Genomic DNA, 22652 nt, shown 5'->3' with positions numbered 1-22652 from the left:
AAGTTGGGGAAGTTTTCTGTTATTATCTCTTCAAAATTTTTCTCAGGTCCTTTCTCTCTCTCCTCTCTTTATGGGAACCCTATAATGTGAATATTAGTGTGAATCATGTTATTCCAGAGTTCTCTTAAACTCATTTCCTTTCATTCTTTTTTCTGTTCTGCAGTAGTGATTTCCACTAATTTGTCTACTAGCTCACTGATCTGTTCTTCTGTCTCATTTAATCTATTCTTGATTCCTTCTCTGTGTTACTCGTTTCAGTGATTTTATTCTTCAATTCTGTTTGGGTATTCTTTATATTTTCCAACTCTTTGCTAAAATCTTCACTCTGTTCATCTGTACTCCTCTTGAGTTCTTCGAACATCTTTGCCATCATTACTTTAAACTATTTCTCTGATAAATTGTCTATCTCCTCATCACTTATCTTTTCTGGGATTTTATCTTATGCCTTGGCCTGGAAGATATTCCTCTGCCACCTCATATTGTCTATCTTTCTATTTGTATTTTTAGTTAAGTTAGTTACTTTTCTCAACCTTGGAGAAGCGGCCCTCTGTGGGAGACATCCCATGTGTCCCAGTAGTACAATCCTTTCTTGTCACCCAAGGGCCATGGTCCAGGTGGTCCCAGTGTAGAGTCTGGCCTATTTGTAGATTCCTTCCACAGACTTTGGGATTGTTGTCTTCTTATTTCTGTCCCCTGGTGGACGAGGCTGGACTAGAGGCTTTTGCAGGTTTACTGGCAGGAGGAGTCAGTGCCTGCCCACTGCTGCGTAAAGCTTGACCTCTAGTGGGTAGGGCTGTATCTAAAGGCATTTGTGGCTTAGGAAGTCTACTGATGGGTGGGGCTGTGGTCCCACCCAGTTTGTTGTTTGACCTGAGACTTCCCAGCCCTTAAGCCTACAGGCTGTTGGGTGGGGCTAGGTTTTAAATGATCCAATCAAGATGTCAGCCTCCAGGAAAGTTCATGTAGACGAACACTTCTGGAATGTCCGCCACCAGTTTTTGTGTCTCAGGATGAGCTGCACCTGTCCCCTTCCTCCCCAGAAGACCTTCCAAAACCAGTAGGCAGGTCTGGCCCAGGTTCCTATGAAATCACTGCCTCTGCCCTTGGACCTAGTGAATGCGAGATTCTGTGTATGCTTCCCAAGAGAATGAAGTCTCTGTTTTCCCCAGTCCCCTGGGGCTCCTGGAGTTAAGCCCCACTGACCTTCAAAACGAGATGTCCTGGGGTCTCCTTCTCCCAAAGCCAGAACCCTGGCCTGGAGAGCCTGACTTGGGGCTCAGTACTCTGACTTCTGTGGGAGGGGCTCTGCAACTTAATTATCCTTCAGCTTGTGGGTTGCCCACCAGGTGGAGTAGGGTATGGGGCCTGATTACATTGTGTGCACGCCCCTTTTACCGTCCTGCTGTGGTTCCCTCTTTATGTTTCCAATTGAAGAAGATCTTTTTTGCTAGGTTCCAGTCTTTTTTTTTTTTTTTTGATAGTTGTTTAGCAATCAGTTGTGGTTTTGCTGTCGTGAGAAGAGGAAAGCTTGTGGTCAAAATGCATCCATTATAATACATTTCGAGTTTTGACAGGAGTAATTCACTACTACATTCTGTCACCCCCAAAAGTTCCTGTGAGCCGTTTTGTAAGTTCCCCTCTTCTTCCCCCACCTGGCCCCAAGCAACTATGCGTCTATCACTGTATACTAGTTTTGCCTATTTGAGGATTTATCAGGAGAATCATGGAGTATGTACTGTTTTGCTTCTGGCTTCTTTTGCTGAGCATAATGCTTTTGATATTCATCTGGGTTTCAGCATGCATCAGTAGTTTATTCTTTTTTATTGCTGAAAAGAGAATTTCATTGTATGAATATACCACAATTTTATTTTACACTCATTTGTTGATAGATTTTTTTATTATTTGCATTTTGGGGCTATTATGAATAAAGCTTCTGTGTACAAATCTTTGTGTATGCCTCTGTTTTCATTTCTTGTAGTAAGTGATAACTAGTTAAGAAATTACTCCATCATAGTACATGTTTAACTTGATAAGCATCTGTTGAAAATTTTCCAAAATAGTTGTACCATTTCATGCTCCCATCAGCACTGTGAGTTCCATTTCCTCACTTTATACATTTATTATTTCTTATATTGTGTATAAGTATTTATGATATGGATTCCTTAAAGTGGGATTTTTGTGTGAAATGGAAAGTACGTATTTGATTTTGCTAGATTTTTCTCCATAGCTTTTGTACTATTTTTGCATTACCACTACTAACAGATGAGAGTACATATTTCTCTCCTACCCCACCATCAATGTATGGTGAATTTTTGCCATTCTGATAGGTACAAAATAAAATCTTAATGTAGTTTTAATTTGTATTTCTTATACTTTGAATGAAGCTAAACATATTTTTATATACTAATGGTTGTTTCCTTTTTTTTTTTTTTTTGGTCCTTCTGTAAACTACCTGTATCCCTGCTGGGTTGTTGGTGGTGGTGGTATTTGTGTGTGTGTTTGTGTGTTTTTAGAAGCTGTGTATTAGGAATGTAAGAATGTCAGATTATTGTCTTTTTTCTTTGTTTTTTGAAATTATTTACATATTAGGAATATTAACCCCTTGTAAATACAAGTTTCAAACATCTTTTTCCAAGTTTATCATTTGCTCTTTTTATTTGGAGTTTCTTTTACCATGACTCCTCCTCCCAAGTTTTCTTTTTACATTATTAAATATATATATTTTTTTCTTTTTGTGTTGGATTTGGATCATAGTTAGGAAAGTTTTCTCATTCCTTTATTACAGAGGAACTTCCTCATATCTCCTACTAGTACTTGTATAGTTTCTTTTTTTTAATATTTGCATTTCTGACCCATATGTAAACATCATTTAGTTTGAGAAACAGTTATTAGTTTTTTCCAAATAGCTATTGGTGTCTCCCAACAACAGTTATTTTTATCAAATATCTTTTTTTTTCCCCTCATTGATTTGAGAAGTCTGGTTAAGCTACTTAGCAATAATGTTTATGTAATGTTTGTGATGGGGATATAATTTTTTCCAAATGGATTCTCAGTTTTCTTAACATTTATTTCTTCTCCTTTAATTGTATGCTGAATTCCAAGATACACATACATGGGTTTGTTTCTGGATTTTTTTTATATTACAGATTTACTTGTCCTATTTTAATATTCTAGTGATGGCAGTAGTTTTGAGTTATCATTTGGAATTTGGTAGAGCGGATGTTTGAATTCCTTCACTTCCTTTCTGGAGAATGCTGTCCTTATCAATTCACTCTGTTTCTCTACTATGAACTTTAATATTTTGCCTATATCATATGCATATGTACTGTTTGTTAAGTGAGTATTTGTTGAAATGAATTCATTTTTAGGGATGTTACAGAGAAGAATTAAGTGTATTTTAGTTCAACAAATATTTATATAATATTAATTGTAGGAGGGAAGGTATAGGATGTAGACAGGTAATATAAAGGTGAAAGAGACTGGGAGAGAGAGATAAATAGTTGCAATATAATATAGTAAGTGCTCTGGATGTTTAAAAGCATGAGGGGAAAGTGACTGTCTCTTCCTACTTTGAGTTAAAATTTTACAGACATTATTCCATTTGATCTAAATCTCAAAAGATTTTGAGTGGGAACTTGTTAGGCAGATAAGAAGATGCAAATCATGAAACTGTTTAGAAAATATTAATGTAAAATAATTCTTGCAATCAGCGCTATAACTTGATTATGTAAAGTTCTTAAATAAGGTCTTAAGTAACACTGAAGATTTTTTTTAAAGTAAATTAATTGAATAGTAATACTTTTATGGAATTTAGTTCATTCTCATTTTAGGAATGAGAAGTTAAGTGACTTGCCTATGGTCACATATTATTGGAAGAACTGTAATTGAAACTTGCAGGGAATTTGCAGAGCAGGGAAATTGGTGAAAGTATATGGGGCAGCTTTGAAAGTATGTTAGAAATGGAATACACATTAACAATTTAAATGTTTTTATTGTAGTGGAAGGTTAATTTAAGGAGGTAAAAAATGTGTTTCATGTAGTTACAAGGAAGTTTTCTAGCAGTAATTAAAATTCAAATTAAAGTTCAGTTGACTTCACGAAAAATGAAACAGCTTAAAGTTGTATAAAGGGGAGAGAATTGGCTAGAGAGTCTAATGAAGTCAATTTTGGAGGATTTTTTAAACTGGTGACTTTATGCAGGTTAAAATAGCTAACATTTAATGTTGTGCTTACTATGCCTGAAATTATGCTTAAAATTATTAACTCATATAACCTTCACAACTGCTATATAAGGTAGGGTATTATTTTCATTTTACAAATTAGGAAAATAAGGCTACTCAGTTCACAACTTATAAGTAGTGTTGCTAGGATTCATATGCAGACAGTATCATTCCAGGACCTGGGTTTTGAAGCTTCTCAATTATAACAGCCATTTTTTAAATTGAATAATGTGATACAGATGAATTGATAGCAGAACCTAGAGAATTTACAGTTATCTGTAGTGTCTACTTATCTTATGAAGCAGATTTGATAAAGGCCATATTTTAATGTGAATAAGGTTTATGGGATAAGCAGTTGTCTGAGTTAAATTCAGACAACTTTCTCCCATTGCATTTTTCTTTGGAATGTCTGTATTAGAGTTGATTAAACACTGGCATATGGTATCTGAAAGGAAAAGAAAGACAGCTTACTGGGTTAAATCCTTTGTGTATTTTCTTAGACTTGAAAATCATTACTAGATGGGAATCTTCCTGTTGTTAGAAACCTAATATTGGTACACCTTAAGTTGTCATGCATGTTTTTTAATAGTCAGTGTGTTCTATTATCTCTTCTGTGAATGGGCTCACTACATCAGAATTAGTTAAGGATTAGATAAGCCTTCCAAGATATAAAGATTTATTTAATTTTTAAAAGTATATGTATAGGAATACTTGCATCCTATGTATAGTAGGGTTGTTTTGTTTTGTTTTAAAGCGCCATGATGATTGTGTTGATGAGCCATATTTGGGAACTGCTGTACTAGTAGATCATACTTCCTTCTCAGTGAAATTCTAGGCCTGAGATAATTGTGTCTATACTGTCAGAAAATGATCTTATACTAATTTTTCTTAGCAGCTTTTGCTTTTCCTGACATTGTCCTGTTCTTATTTCTCTAGTTTATGCCAACGTGGCTTCATTCATACAGATGAACCAAGGATTGGGATAGCAGTATAAAATTAGAATCAGACAGCTGATTGCCCAGCAGGATGCCATCAACTAACCGCGCGGGCAGCCTGAAGGACCCTGAAATTGCAGAGCTCTTCTTCAAAGAAGATCCAGAGAAGCTCTTCACAGATCTCAGAGAAATTGGCCATGGAAGCTTTGGAGCAGTGTATTTTGTAAGTGTTAAAGGCTTAATGTCAGTGACCAGTATTTACTTAAAATTCAGTCCTTACAAAATGAAAAACAATAATAAAAAGAGAGATAGGCTGTAGTCCACTTTATAGTGACTTGCATAGGGTTATGTGTGTATAATATGAAAATAGCTTTATTTATTGAGCATCTTGAATTATTGAAAAAATGAGAAATAGTATTTTGCTTTGACTTAATGTTGTTTAGGACTTTTAGCGCACTGTTTTTAGGAGTCATATGACTTGAATTGCTATAGAATTAAATATTGCATTACACTGACTTCTGTAAAGCTCCATATAGAGTCAGTTTTAGTGTTATAGAAATCTAGGATTATTACTTGGCACCAAAGAATATGTACCAGTCTTTTTTTCTTATGTGTATATTTTGTGCTAAAAATAATTACCAAATTTTCTATTTTAACCATTTTTAAGTGTATAATTTGTGGCATTAATTACACTCACAATGTTGTACAACCATTACCACTATATTTTCAAAACTTTTTCATCACTCCAAATAGAAGCTCTGTATCTATTAGCAGTAACTCCTCATTTCCTTCTCTACCCAGCCCGTGGTAACCTCTAATCTACTTTTTGTTGCTGTGACTTTGCCTAGCCTAGATATTTCATATGAATGGAATCATACAGTATTTGTACTTTTATGTATAGCTTATTCCATTTAGCACAACATATGGCATAATCACTTGGTGGGTCTTTCATGTTGTAGCACATATATCAGTACTACATTCCCTTTTATAGCTGAATAATATTCCATTATTTGTATATACCATGGTTTGTTTATCCATTCATCTGTTGTTGGACACTAGATTGTGTCTACCTTTTGGCTATTGTAAATAAATGCTTATGGTGAACATTGGTGTACAAGTATCTGTTTGAGTCCCTCTTTTCAAATCTGAGTATGTACCCAGGAATGAAAATACGGGGGTCACATAGTAATTCTATATTTAACTTTTTGAGGAGCTGCCAAACTACACCATAGTGGGTGCATCATTTCCATTCCCACCAGCAATATACCAGTGTTCCAGTCATTCTTTGTGAACGCCTGTTAATTGTCTCTTACTTTGATAGTAACCATACTACTAGGTCTGAAGTAGTATCTTGTGATTTTGATTTGCATTTCTCTAATAACTAATAATGTTGAGCATCTTTTCATATGCTTATTGACCATTTGTGTATCTTTCTTGGAGAAATATCTGTTCAAATCCTTTGCCCATTAAATTGCTTTAAGCAGTCATGTATATTTAAGAATATAAGAGAAAAATAGTTTTTAAGTTTACCCACATATTTACCATGTTACACACAACATGACTGTTTACTTTGGAAAATTCCAGTCTACGAAATGATTCCTGGGATTTATAGGAGTTTAGCATGGTTGTAGGATGCAAGGTCAATATGCAAAAATCCGCTGTATTTCATGTATCAGCAGTGAACATCTGATATTTGTTCTGTTCTAAAAGTACTGCTTATTTTACCCCCAAAATGAATACTTAAATGTAAACCAAAAAAAAAAAAGTACAAGATCTGTATGCTGAAAACCATAAAACATTGATGAAAAAAAAATTTTAAAAACCTGAATAAGTGAAAAGATATATTGTGTTGATGGATTGAAAGACTAAATATTATTATGCTGTTAGTTCTCTCCAAATTGATGTATAGATTCAGTGCAATCCCAATTAAAATCACAGTAGCCTTTTTTTTTTTTTTTTAAGAGATACAAGCATATTCTAAAGTTTTTCTGGAAAGGCAAAGGAACTAGAATAGCCAAAACAATTTTGAGAAAAAGAACAAATAAAAGGACTCACACCATCTGATTTCAAAAACGTACTTTAAACTTGCAGTAATCAAGATAGTATGATATTGTTAAAAGGATAAATAGATAAAAATTGTGAAGTCTGGACCAATATAGTTAACTGATTTTTGAGAAAGGTGTAAAGACCATTCAGTGGAGAAAGGGAAGTCTTTTCACCAAATGGTGCCAGAGCAACTGGATATTCATATGCATAAAAATAAGCTTTGACTCACAACCTTATACAAAAATTTATGCAAAATGGATTATAGTGCTAAATGTAAGGCATAATACTATAAAGCTTCTAGGATAAAATATAGGAGAAAAATATTTGCTTCCTTGGATTATGCAGAGTTCATAGATGTGACACAAAGCATTTTCCATAAAAGACAAAGTTTGTAAATGGAACTTAATAAAATTATTTTTTTTCTTTTTGTTCTCTGAAAGATACTGTTAAGAGAATGAAAAGGAAAGCCACAATCTGGCAGAAAATATTTGTAAGTCATATATTTGACAAAAATTTGTATCTGGGCTATATAAAGGGTTCTCAAAATTCAACAGCAAGACAACAACCCAATAAAAATAAAAACTGAGCAAGAGTCTAAACAGACACATCACCAAAAAATTACAGATGATCATTTAAAATGTTCAGTTATCCTTAGGGAAATACAAATTAAGACCACAATTTGATGCCACTACATGATTATTAGAATGACTTAAAAATAAAGGTGAGAAGAAATACAGGCAATACCAAATGCTAGTGGGTATACAGAGCAATTGGAAATCTTATTTATTGCTGATAGGCATGCAGAAATGGTCTTGCCACTCTGGAAAACAGTTTGGCAGTTTTTAAATAAAGTTAAACATATAATTATATGACCCAGTATTTCCACTCCTAGATCTTAATCCCTGAGAAATGAAAACTCAGGTTCACACAAAAAACTATGTTAACATTTACGGTAGTTATATTCATAACTGCCAAAAATTGCAAACTACTTCAGTGTGTACGCCACAGTGGGTGAATTTTACATAAGTTCGTTAAATGTTCATTAATGTTCATTAAAAAACAAAACAGCTGTTATATGGGGGAAACCCAAATGGACTACAGACTGTAACAAATGAACATAACTGAACTATAAATGGATAATATAAACACACAAGAAAAGAACTAATCTTAAATTATTTTGAAAACGGTATTTTGGCTGAATACTCTGTAAGGCTAAAGACAAAAAAGAACTGTAGTTACTTACTTTGTTTCTCACAGGGATATGGTTTGGTAATTCTAAAACTAATGTACATGTACAGCAGATTTGAATAAATATGTGAATGTATTGTAGATAATGAGAAGCAGTTTTCTTAATGTCCAAGAAAGAAGTTATGAGTTAGAAAATGAGGAAGGCTAGAAATAACCCTGTAGTGTGTTGGACTGAAATTGAAGGTATATTAATAGGAACTCCTACTTCTCTCTCACACATACATACATACACACACAGATACATATATAGAGAGAAAGTAAAAATTCTTTTTATTAAATGTAAAAGGATTAAGGTAAATGATTGTTTCAACCATGATCCACTAATAGATGCTAAAATTAGTGGGTTAAAGTTTGAGAAGAATCAGGATATACGTATATGTATGTGTATATGTATAATCTCAAGTAAAGCCCCAAAGATATTTATTAATTAAAATGGAAAAATTACTGCAGAAACCTGGCAGAGACTACCTTAACCAAGTGATAAAGGTTAATATCACCTGAAATACTGACATCGTGTATCCCTTTTCTGACATTACACTGCAGGACACATCATTTCTGTGGCATTCTTATTAAAAAATGCATAAACTTAGTCTAATTATGAGGAAATATCAGGCAGATTCAAGTTGGGGAACATTATGTAAAATAACCTGTACTCTTCAGAAGTTTCAAAGTTATGAAAGACAAGGAAAGATTTAGGAACTGTCTCAGATTGGAGGAGAGAAAGGCAGCGTAATAACCAAATGGAGGGTAGGATCCCAGAACAGAAAACGGTTATTAGTGGAAAAATTAGTGAAATTCAAATAAAGCCTATAGTTTAGTGGTTAATAATTTTACCAATGTTAATTTCTTAGTTTTGGTAGTTGTACTGTATTATGCAAAATTTTAACATGAGGCAAAGTTGCGTGAAGGTTATATGGTAACTCTACTATTTTTGCAGCATTTCCCTGATTCTAAAACTACAAAGTAAAAAAAATGTTTAAATTCTCTAGAAACCAGAAAGGGACTTTTTTCCCAAAAGGAGGGGGGGATGTAATTAATTTCTGTTGACTTTTTTTTCAGGAAAATAATGTACACTTTATAAATAACATAAAGGAATATATTTTATTATTTTAAAAATTGTGACTTTAAAACTGAGCTAGTAATATACTATTCTCAAGCCATAAAACATCTCTAAATACCCTTTTCTTAATCTATAGGGAAAAACTCCACTCATTTACTTCTTTTTTGTATAAAAATTGTTACCCCCCCTCTTAAGCAACAAGTATTACATAGTTGTTTAGTATCTTGTCAGCATTATGGATTTAGTCTTTTTTTTTTTTATGGGCACCTTAGGAATAAACTACAATTTAAAATATTACCGCCCTAGAGAAAATGTGTTTCAGATTCTTAACAATTTGAACTTATGGTTTATACTCCATTTGTAAACTGGAGTCAAAAATAATGTCATAAAAACTCCATCTATAATTTCTCTACCCAAGGATAACTACTGTTAACATTTAGATATATAATTTGTAGAATCTTTTTGTGTACACATGCTGTATGTGTGTTAGATGTTGCTCACATTTAATTTCTGGATTAGGCACAAAATAGAGAAGAGGGACCCAGAAAACATATTTCAAAAACAATCCTTTTTCTTTATTACAGTTTTGTCTGAGTTTATGCTTGTACATTTCTTCTCCATACACTAGTGTGGAGAAATATAGAGTAAAGGAAAAATATACACAGAATCTTAGAAATGGGCCCAATAAAAGAACCCCCTTTGAGAAAATCCCTGACAAATTTTAGTCATTCAATATATGCTGATAGTATTTTTAATTGATTTTATTTAGTTTAATTTATATACAATAAATGTATGGATGTTAAATGTGTAGTTTCATGAAACTAGGCAAATCATACCTCCATATAACCAATAGTTCAAGGTATAAAGTGGTAATAGTCGTGGGAATAGAATGGAAGAGATAGAGGATGGAATGATACTTGTTTGCATATAACTGTTTGGATAATAAATATTTCATATAAAAAATTAAATCATTATGTATGGAGGGTGTCACTGAATTTGAAGACAAACAGAAACAATGAACCCAAGTGTAATTCAGACATAGCCACATTGTGGGGTGGGATATAGGGCTAATATGAGTAACTTTTGTACGTAGTATTTTAACTATATATCCTCAGTCTAATTGGGAGAAAGAAACTATATATAGGCAAATCTTGAACTCTTCTTAATAGATTTCTTTCATACTGGTATGGATATGAGAGTTCTGAAGCTCTAGGTTAAAGGATTGAGCAATGAGTAATGTTGATATTATTTGGAGTCAGCATCCTAACCATGAAAATATGAAAAGAAATATGGAAGTGGGAATGGTAAGGAAGAAAACCCTGTGGGATTGGATGGGCATTATTGGTATTAATATAAAATAATTATATCATATAAGTATCATATATGTGATAGCTCTGTCTGCTGCAAGATTCTAGTTGCACTGACACTGTTTAGCAATCAGATCTTGAATTCCTTACTAAATGGAACAAGAACATTTTGGAAAAATCAGCATTTTGTAGTCATCATAGTGAAGATTATTTGGGGCTAGAATCTTCAATGTTTGTTAAATCTGAGGGAAAATTTTGACGAGTGGTGTTTATGTGGTTTTGAAGTATCTCTCCACAGATTATTTGTTAGATACAAAGTAGGAAATAGTAACTATAACTATACACATTGGGAAAAAAACAGATAACACCCTGAGTGGGTGATGAAAATTAGTAACACCAATGAGGAACAGACACATTGTGTACCTTCAGATATGATACCTTGGGAAGAACACAATTATCACTCTTGTAGTATTTTGGCTAGGATGTATAACCAGGATCTAATCTTGAAGAAATGTCAGACAGGCACAAATTTAGTAACATTCTCTAAAATACCACTGTATATTCTTCAAAAATACCAGTATCATGAAAGACAAAGAAGGCTTGTGGAATTGCTCTAGATTAGAGGAGACTAACAAAACATAAGTAAGCACAATATGTAATCCTGAGGTGTGGGCGGGGAGGATATGTTTACGATGATTAAACATTTTTATTTTTGCTTTTTTTAGACATGAGTAGGCAAAAATTATGTCTTATTTTAATTTGGTCATTTAATTTTAATTATCATTACTAATAAGTTTGGATTTTAATAAGTTATAGTCACTTAATTTTAACTTCCTATTTTAAAATAATTTTAGTTTGTAAAAGATTTCACAATTAACGTGTTTTCCTCTATAATTTTCACTCAGTTTCTCTAATGTTAATACATTACTCAAAATGGATCAAAGACCTAAAAGTCACAGTTAAAACTGTAAAACTCTTAGAAGAAAACATAGGAGTAAATCTGCATTACAGTTCTTTATTTTGTTTTGTTTGTGAGGTTTTCGTTTTTGGGTTATACTGCCTTTATAAAATTAATGGGATAGCTTTCCTTTTTTTTCCTCTAATATCCTGGAACGTTCACCTGGTAAAACTATTTTCCATTCAAGTGTTTTTAAGATAATTCATTGGTATTCTTTTCAGTCTGCCACCATTGTTTGTTTTAATCACATTTTCTTCTTTAGATCGGTTTTAGTAATTTTTTCCTTCCTAGGAAATTGTCCATCTCATTGAGATTTCAACGTTGATTAGCATAGGCTTGTATATACTAGTTTTGTCTCTTTGTTTATAGTGCTATTCAAATTTCTGTTTTTCCTCTCAAGTAGATCTCTCAAAGATAAATCCAGCTTTGTTTTCAAAGTACAAACTCCTAAATAATTTGATAAGTTTATAGTCATTGAGTATTTTTTTTAATGGATTTTTTTGTTGGGGGGAGATTAGGTTTATTTATTTATTTTTAGAGATGGTACTGGGGATTGAACCCGGGACCCCATGCATGCTAAGCATGCACTCCATCACTTGAGCTAAACCCTAAATGGTTTTTAAAGGCAGTTTTGATGTCATTGTTGACATGATAGCTTATAAATGCTTTTATTCTCAGAGAAAGTGTTACCCAGATTTCATCTGTTGATTTTTACATTAGTCCTTTCTTTGTTTCTTTAGGCACGAGATGTGCGCACCAATGAAGTTGTGGCTATCAAGAAAATGTCTTATAGTGGAAAGCAGTCCACTGAGGTAGGTGAAATATATGCATTCTTACTGATGTGTTAGGAAAAAAACATACTATTTCTAATTGAGAGTTAAAAAAAGTTTTTTCAAAAAAGTATAATATACATAAAGAGAAGTTTACAAGTACTAAGTGTATATCTCTGTATTTTCTTTTACGAACTCAGTTTACCCATTTAATTTGCACCACCTAGAGCTTTATAAATAGCATATTGCTGGCATCTCAAAAGCCTCCCAATTTGTACTCCCTGCTTTTGATTTTTTTAACTGTGGTATAATATATTTCTCTATCTTTATCATAAAAAGATTATCAGTTTCTAAAAAAGTAAACTAGAATAAGATGCATTTAATGGTAAATTATATTGGATATAATTTTTTATTAATGGTTTAGAAATTGTTTAAGGACTGTTTTAAACAAAGTTTAATCAATAGGCAGTATATATCTAGACTGAAAAACCAAAAAATAAAATTATTGATACTACACTGAGTATATTTTAGTTCACTACTATTGTGGTTAGTGCTTTTCGGTATATTTATTTTATTTAAGTACATAAATTTATTTTGTGAAATAGTCTACTTTTAAAATCTAGGATCTGTTAATCTTTAATATTTTAATTTAATTATTTTTAATTGTGGAAAAATATATATTACAGAATTTACCATCTTAACCATTTTTAAGTATGCAGTTCAGTAACATTAAAGACATTCACATTGTTTTGCAACCATCATCACCATTCACCTCCAGAACTCTTTTCACTTTGAAAAACTAAAATTCTTTTCCCATTAAACAATTACTCCCCATTCCCTCCTCCCTCAGCCCCTGGAAATCACTATTCTACTTTCTGTCTCTGTGAATTTGACTACTTTAAGTATCTCATGTAAGTGAAATCATGCAGTATTTGTCCTTTTGTGACTGGCTTATTACACTTACCATAATGTCCTCAAAGTTCATGCTGCAGTATGTGTCAGAATTTCCATCCTTTTGTGTTCCTCTTTGGGGGCGGTGTACATGAAGCACCACATTTTGTTTATCCATTCATTCATCTGTTGATGATGCTTAGGTTTCTTCTACCCCTTGGTTATTGTGAATAATGCTGGTATAAACATGGGTTATACAAATATATATTTTTTTGAGTCTTTGCTTTCAATAGTTTTAGGTATATGCCCAGAGTTGAAATTGCCAGATTAGTCTTTAATTTTTAAAGATTTTGATTTTCTACTTTTTTGGGAATCTTTATTTTATGATATATCTTGTTTTTGTGATGATCATACTATGAGTATGGTAGCACTATTATGATTATATCACTTTTCCATCATTTTGATACCTAAAAAACTCAATTTCTTGGAGGATTACTCTTATTTTATTTGCCATTCTGTAGCACAACTTGAGAACTAGCTTTCATAGGTAGACTTGTACGATGTTGGAGTCTGTTTGATTAGTCACACTTAGAACAGAAAGTTTCATTTAGGGCATCATCTTTTCACATCTCCTTCATGAATTTTTTCCTTCATGAAAATTTTTTACATTGAAAAATACAGAGTTTTTGTTTTGAGATTTTGCCTCCCAGATACTCAGATTTGAAATTTAAAGGCTGTAAAACATTTTCTGAATTTAGCATTTTATATCTTGTACATTTTATAGAAAACATTTTGAGCATATTTTACTGTATATTGTTGAGGGCTATTGAAATAACATAGGAGATACATGATCTTACACTCTAGTACAGAACATTTTCTAAAATTTTTTTTATGCTAATTCCCCTGCCTTTAGATTTATGGGCCAAGTCAGTGGTAGATCTTAAAAAAAAAAAAGAACAGAAAATATTTCTAGTTCCCATCCCACACCTGTTAAGTCTCTAGACTCTCTAGGTATGATCCCAAGGACCTGTATTTTTAGAATTCTCTGCTTGCTTCTTAAGGGTAACTAAACATAGGACATGGCCTAAGTGTCTAAGGTTGTTGCACAGTATCTTATGGCCAGAGGTTTATCTGTATTTCCTGGTAGGTACCAATGAGGTAGGCTCTTAGTAAAATATGTAGAAATATGTTTTCATACTGCTTGTTTTTTCTGTGACTTTTCCCTTATAATAGCTAATTATTCACTAGCATTTTATTTTAGAAAGTGTGCATTAGAGATTTAAATCTTCATCTGAATTTAGAAAGCAGACAAAACCTCAACGTTCAGTAGAAAATGTAAGCCACAACACAATAGATGAACTTTATGGTATGTAAATTATTCATCAAAAAGCTGCAAATAAGAAAGGGAAGTTAAACTTTTGAAGAAAAATCACCAAATATATTATATAGTTTTCATCAACATGTTTGGTGTGTGGTCGTAAAATTTTAGTAAGACTCACTGATGATAAGTTTTACCAAACTAAAATTTGACCTACCTTGAATGCACATAATTAAAAAATTTTTTACTTTAATACTTAATCTAAATATTACAATAAAGTTGTATGTTCTCAGTAACCTTTCTTAATCTAGTAATTACTTTTTTCTTACATAACTTTCTAAGGAAAAGTAGTTATTTGTAATTCTTTCCTGTATTCTTTTTTTCCCCCTCTCTACAGAAATGGCAGGATATTATTAAGGAAGTCAAGTTTCTACAAAGAATAAAACATCCCAACAGTATAGAATACAAAGGCTGCTATTTACGTGAGCACACAGCATGGGTAGGTATATGCTCTCCCCTTGCTGTAATTTTAGTTGGTTTTCATTTAGAATTTATTATTTCAACAATGTCTCCAAATGGTTGTGTGAGGCCATGCAGAAACACATCGAAATGTTAGTTTATACTAAGGGGAAGAGCAGCTCTTTCTAGAACTCCTATGCAATAAGAGATAATAGAAGTTTTATAAGTTTACTCCAGAGATTTAGCTGACCTTTATGTACCTGCTAAAATGTTCTCTGACATTTTTCAGTAGTATCATTCTTCAAGTGGTTTGTCAACCATTGTGGAAATAGTCCTTACTCAAGGATGAAAATTAGCATATCTTTTTTTCCCCATTCCTCCTTTTTTTTTTTTAATTGAAGTACAGTTGATTTACAATGTTACATTAGTTTCAGGTGTACAGTAAAGTGATTCTGTTATACATACACACAGTCTTTTCTATTATAGGTTATTACAAGATATTGAATATAGTTCCCTGGAAGTTAGAAAATCTTTTTGACATAAATATGTTGTAATCTATTTAACCACAAAGAACTTAGTGAAGTCCTGATGAATCCTGGTGAAATTTGAACTGATTGTGATTCTTTGGCTGAATAATACTAACGGTAGAGAATTGAGGCACTTTATTACAAGAAGTGCAGATTAATTTTGCCCCATTGTTACCATGAGGTGACAGAGTAGTAATACTATAGTGGTATAGGCATAATAACTGTATCTTTTAAGAGAAAGGCTAAATTTTCTTTAAATAGGAATGATCCCTTATTTTGAATAATTAATAAGCCAGAGATAATTATCATTTTAATATACTAAACTTTGATTTGTAATGTTTGATGCATTTTATCCAGTTTAATTTTGCTGGTGGTGGTACTCCTAAATATGAGGCTGTGGTTAGCAAAAAAATCAGTGACATTGAATGTATTACCTCTGTCTCTCAAATTTCTCCTTTTGTAAAATAAGGATAATAATAGGGCCTACTTGTTAAGCTGGTTGTGAAGATTAAACACACACACACACACACACACACACACACATACATATATACACACATACATATATATATGTATATTTATATGTATTAGCTGGCACATACGAAGTGCTCTGTGTTTGATTTAAAAGAAACAGTTAAACTGTAACCTAAGCTTTATATATGTAGTTCCAGAGAACAGTTTTCTGCTTCCTGGCAATTATCAGTATTGCTACTATAGATTAGTAGTAACAGAATATATGTATTCCTTTATAATTTTAGTGGTAATTATATATGAAATACATATCTTGTACATGTGATTATATGTTGGCATTATAAAAGATTGGTATATTATTAGCTTAACTTTATATGTGCATTAAACAAATTACTAAATACATAAATATTCATTTTTTTAAGGTAAATGATGACTAGGGTTTGTTTTACTTCAAACTGTCTTCTTGATCTCCTTGGTGAATTTATTTTATCTCAAATAGAATCTTTTTAATAATATATTTTAATGCTTTTATGATTTTTCTTCCATATAGCTTGTAATGGAATATTGTTTAGGATCTGCTTCAGATTTACTGGAAGGTAGGTTTCCTTTAATTATTAGGAAAAAAAAGAAGTATTAGCAAAATAAAATGAGAATTCAGTAAGAGATTTCTTAAATGTACAAATTTTCCAGAAAGAATAAAAACCTTTAACCTTTTCTACATTCTCAGCATAGTATATACTAGCTTTATTAAATATTATGTAATAGAATTAAAAAGGTGATTTTTCTTTCTTTATGACTTAAGCATTTTTCTTTCTTTATGACTTAAGCATTTTTCTGCATTCGTCATTCAGCTTGATCTGTTCCTTCTGTTCAGAAGGGAGGTGTGTGAGAATAAAGGAAGAACTTTTCTTTTGTTACTTTTGTTTTTATAATCACCGAATAATTGTTTAGTGTTAGCTTAGAGGAAAATTGACTGTGGACTGTAACAGCTAGGGACAACTGTATACTAGTTATAAAGTTCAATAGACTTGTTTTATTATCTTGGGAAGCAAATGTCTTCTTGTCTTGAAAATTGCCCCATACATTAAAGATGTATTTTTTTAAACAAAAATGTTCTATATAATAATTATTTTCAAATAACTTTTTTATTTTAAGTTCACAAAAAGCCATTACAAGAAGTGGAAATAGCAGCAATTACACATGGTGCTCTCCAAGGATTAGCCTACTTACATTCTCATACCATGATCCATAGGTAAGCACTTTGAGAATTATTATGTGTTAACAAGCAAATGACTTGTTGCATTTATCAACCGTGGAACTTATTAACCCTGGAATTTTTGTTGGTTATAGCCAAATAAGAACATTTCAGAATGTTATAAACCCCTATTTTTTAGATTGTCCGCGTTAAAAAGAACATTCTAGTACACTTGATCTCTTTGTTGAGGATAATTTTTATCTTTGTCTACATGTGCTGCTGGGCTTTCTGAAGGACAGGCATACCTCATTTTATTGTGCTTTGCTTTATTGAACTTTGCAGATACCTTGTTTTTTTATAAATTGAAGGCTTGTGGCAACCCTATGTCAAGCAAATCTTTTGGTGCCATTTTTCCAGCAGCATTACTAACTTTGTGTTTCTTTCACAATTTGGTTAATCTCACAATATTTCAACCTTTCTCGTCATTCTGCTTGTTATGGCAATCTGAGATCAGTGATCTTTGATGTTACCATTGTGGTTGTTTAGGGATTTTTTTTAGCAGTAAAATATTTTTAAATTAAGGTGTTGTTTAGACATGCTGCTATTGCATACTTTTATAGCCTACAGTATAGTGTAAATGTAACTTTTATATGCACTGAGAAATCAAAAAATTTGTATGGCTCGCTTTATTGCGATACTCCCTTTATTAGGGTGGTCTGGAACTGAATCCACAATATCTCTGAGGCATGCCTGTATGTGCACTTACAGATTTCTAGTAGAAATTTAACTGTAGAATCATGTAATTGGGGGAGTGGAAAGGATATTAAGGATTATGTAGTTTTACTTTTTTAATTTTACTGATGAAGAAACTAATGCCCCAATTTGTGACTAATTTCCTGAAGTTTACAAAGCCAGATAGATTTGAACTAGAAATTCTTAAATCTTCTGTCTTCCTGGTAACTGATAATACCAGATTTATTACATTGATTCCATCATGTGGATAAGTAAAAGCTACTTAAGACTCTTTATGCTTTTAAGTATTAATCTTTGTTGATCCTTGATAATGAATAGTAACTTTAATTAAGCCATTCTGTAATAGATTTTTAGCACTGGTATTGATTTTGCCTGTTTGAGAAGAAAATTAGCATTTTAAAATTTTATATATATATGTGAATCAGGCAATACATATTAAACTATATAGGAGAGTCATTTGTGAGTTAATGGGTTATTTATTTTTTTGCTTAGTCACACACGCACATAGGATGGTAATGTCCAAAAGAAATCCATCCACATACTAGAAATAAGTGAATGGAAGATTCAGAATTAGGACCAGGGTCTTCTCAATTTCAAAGTACTTCTTCATTTTTAAAAAACAAATAGAAGGAAAATAGATTAATTTAGTATTATATCCATTACAACAAATACTATAGTAAGAATTGAAAGTGCTTGAGAACTTAGTTTTTTGTTTTTGTTTTGTTTTTTGAAAATTTAAGTGTATGTTATGGTGCCCATTGGACATACAACCCCATTATATAAATATCCATAATTTTCTGGAATCATTGATATTACAGCATCCATATGTTTCAGTTTTCATTTCCTGTTTAATTAGGAAAACTATGCTAAAGTTTGGAAATTATTTGAATAATCTTTTTTTTAAACTAGGGGCATGAAACTCTTCTTTTTTTAACATTAAGTGAGGGACTCAGAAATCTTACAATTATGAAGGAATGGTCAACTATTTAAATTTAATTTTTAAACCATTATTTGTACCAATAAACAGGAACTCAGATATAGGCTATACACTCCAATTACCTTATTTTGTCTTTTGTGTTTACTGCTATTTTGTCTTCTCTTTTAGAAAATTGTTACTGTATATGAATTCTGTATTTTTTGTTTTCTAACTTAAATGTTAATTCTCGTCCCAATGAGAGATTATCCTAAGACTCAATTATTTTTATTTTTCCTTCCGTATCTTACAAACTTTTTTTAAATTTTTACCATTTTCCTACACAATCTATTGAAGGAAAGAAATAATTTTCTGTATTTCTTACACTCAGAGATATCAAAGCAGGAAATATCCTACTGACAGAACCAGGCCAGGTTAAACTTGCTGACTTTGGATCTGCTTCCATGGCATCGCCTGCCAATTCTTTCGTGGGAACGCCATATTGGTAAGAATAATCCTATCTGGATTTGATCCTCATAATTAAAATAAGCAGTGTGTGATTGTCCTTTTTTAAGATGTTTTATCTTTTTCCTAGAAATATAATGCTATTTTGGACATTTTAACTTTAAGCATTACAGTTAGTTTCAAATATAGATTCGGAGTGCTCCTTGTACAGCCCGTTTTTTAATTTGTTCCTCCTACATTTTCCTTCTTATTATCTGCATCATATATGGGGTGTGAGAGTGAAAGCATTCAATAAAAATTCAAGTTGGGAGAAAATAGAAATGCTAAGTGGAAGTTTGTGTGTTTTCTTTAGATTTATAGTTACTATTTGTCATTGATCTTCAGGCTTAAAGTACCTGAAAACTGGTAGTTGATTGGAGTTTTTGTATTATTTTGTTTTTGGCTTTTATTATGGAGAATTTAAAATGTACATAAAACTAGTCAAAAGTATAATGAAGCCTTCCATACCAATCACTTAGCCCAGCAACATTATCCCCATGGCCAATCCTGCCCTGTGCACTCACTCTTCTCCCTCTGTTCCTCTCCCCCATCAGTTATTTTGAAACAGATTCTAGACATCATCTAATTGTTTCCATACATCATTCGTTATTAATGTCACAAGTTTAAAGGGGATAATTTTCCAAATCTTCAACTTTGAAATGTGTCTTCTTTCTCTCTATGCTGAGAGTGGTGTCTTAGGTCTACTACATCTTCTTTCCCACCTGCCTTTCAAATCTCCCTTCTCATGCTTCATAAAAAAGTCTTCTAACCCACCCTAAATATTAGAATGATGCTTTGCTCTGGGATATAAAAGACTGAAAGCACTGCCGGAAGGACAATTTAAGAATATATAGCATCAGAAATATTGAAGAGTCAGGATACAAACTCTTGGCAAGTCCAAGGACTTCACTTTTCCCATTATGTCTCTTCCATTCCTTTTATGCCTTGCTTTTTCTTTATCCAATTATCTTCCCTCTTTTCTTTTTTTCTAGTGTACAATTCATAACTGAGATGGTTGTCATGGGGACACATTAGCATGTTATTTGCATTGAAAAATGAATTCCGACTACTCTGACAGAAAGTGACTCTAATTTGACAGTTGGTATGACCATGAAGACTGGATTTGCTAATTAGATTATATGGCAGTGTTTTTAATAAATTGAGTGAACTAATTCTGCAACTCCAAGTTTTAAATTTCTTTAAAGCACATATACAGTATACAGTGTGTGTATGTGTATCTATATACACACACACTATGCATTATATCCTTTGTGACTATTGAATTTATTAAATTTACACATCAGCTCAAAAGTGTACAGGGAATACATAATTTTTGTAAATTCATTGAAGATAAATTAATTAAAAAAATTTGAAGACCACTGCTCTAGATGACCAAGAATTTCTTATGTGAAACCCTAGTTTAGATAGTTCTTTCCCCTCTATGAAAAAGGGTTCTGTGAGTGAATAATATTTTTTAGTGTGTCTGATCTTTAGACATTAGTGATGAGTATTAGATATTAAAAAGGCCCTCAAAAATTTTGCAGCAAAAAACAAATTGTTTAATTTTGCTTAATTTGGTGATTTCCCAAACTTAGTTCAACACCATAAAGAACACATTGGAAACACTGTGCTATTGAGAATTGAAAGTTTATGCATTTGTTAATTTGTATATGGTATACTTGGAACACAGGAACTAAGTTCATATTTATATGTCTTTACACGAACATGGGCACTTGCACACACACACACACACACACACACTGCTGCCTGTTGGTAATATTATATTATGTAATAATTATATAATTATATTTACATATTAATATATTATTAATTGATTAATTATATTTATTGTATATTATTTATAACATAATTATATTATAATTATAAAATAATATATTATAATATAAAATATTTTATATACTTATATAAACACAGATAGACACGTAGAACAGTTACACAGTGTTTAACTCCAAATACAAATGAAGTAAAAGGTAAAGTACCATCAAGAACATTAGACTCTAGTTGAAGACATGAATTAGTGTTTTATTTTATAACCAAGGTACCCATAAAGTTGATAATTGTGTGATTGTTTTAGCTGTGAGCTGCCCCAGCCATTTTTATCATGGAACACTATTCTTTTTTGAAAAAAAGACTGACAGACTGTGGTTATTCAGCATTGGATATTGTGGAACATATTTTCTGAAACAAAGGAGTGAGTTTGTCATTTCAAGGAAAACAATGAATGGTATTCAGTGTCAATGATAAAATTCAATCTTTTAAGCAAAAATTAGATTTTTGTAATGGGATCCTGAGACCAGTATGTTTGAGAATCATCAGCCTGAAGGATGTACAATATTAGAATCTGTAAACTTGAACAGGTGCAGAATACAACCTTGCTCTAGGGCATCCTTCCTTTAGGATGCTGTTAGATAATCATGATAGATTATGAGTGTCACACTGTATATGCAATGGTAAATATTTATCTTACAACCTGTAATGCATTTATTTCACATTATAAAAATTCTTATGTGCAGATGTATTGTCTAGAATTTTCCCAGCTATTTTCCATGTAGAAGGTCATAACATTTTTAAAGAATAGCATACCTTTTTTTTTTTTTTCACTTTAATTTAAATGACATTTTTTTAGGATGGCCCCAGAAGTAATTTTAGCCATGGACGAAGGACAGTATGATGGCAAAGTAGATGTATGGTCTCTTGGAATTACATGCATTGAACTAGGTAAGAATGTTCTTTATTACTATGTAGTAAGTTTTGAACAGTGTTTTACCTCAATTTCTGGACCAAATTACAGCTTTTTATTTTCTGCATTAGTTACTCAGGGGAGCAATAAATCTATCAAAGTTTTTACTTTGGTTATATGGTAAATTTTTTATATATATATATATATATTTATATATTTATATATTTAGGTATATTATATTTGCTCTGTTAAATTAGGTATAAAATAATTTCCACAGTGTTATTAAGTTTGAGGTATCTGTCTAATATTAATGAATATTTGTTAAACATCTAGGATATGTGTATGATTACTAGATTTGCCATCTATAGAAGGTCTC

The 22652-nt window shown here is 32.0% G+C and overlaps 1 protein-coding gene across 3 annotated transcripts in view; it reads left to right on the top strand.

The window, feature by feature from the left end:
• TAOK1 (TAO kinase 1) overlaps nucleotides 1-22652 on the top strand; it is a 113327-nt gene that overhangs the window by 44253 nt on the left and 46422 nt on the right. For all 3 annotated transcript variants that reach the window (XR_004311777.1, XM_032457544.1, XM_032457545.1), the window contains 7 exons: nucleotides 5157-5378; nucleotides 12515-12586; nucleotides 15151-15252; nucleotides 16761-16806; nucleotides 17366-17462; nucleotides 19463-19576; nucleotides 22223-22314. Coding sequence is in view for 2 of the 3 variants with exons in the window: in XM_032457544.1 (XP_032313435.1) it covers nucleotides 5247-5378; nucleotides 12515-12586; nucleotides 15151-15252; nucleotides 16761-16806; nucleotides 17366-17462; nucleotides 19463-19576; nucleotides 22223-22314 (655 nt within the window). In the remaining variant the exon portion in view is untranslated. The remainder of the gene's footprint in view (nucleotides 1-5156; nucleotides 5379-12514; nucleotides 12587-15150; nucleotides 15253-16760; nucleotides 16807-17365; nucleotides 17463-19462; nucleotides 19577-22222; nucleotides 22315-22652) is intronic.

This window comes from Camelus ferus, chromosome 16 (assembly GCF_009834535.1).
Source record: "Camelus ferus isolate YT-003-E chromosome 16, BCGSAC_Cfer_1.0, whole genome shotgun sequence".
Lineage (NCBI taxonomy): Eukaryota > Metazoa > Chordata > Mammalia > Artiodactyla > Camelidae > Camelus > Camelus ferus.
This window is presented reverse-complemented; position numbering and strand designations above follow the sequence as displayed.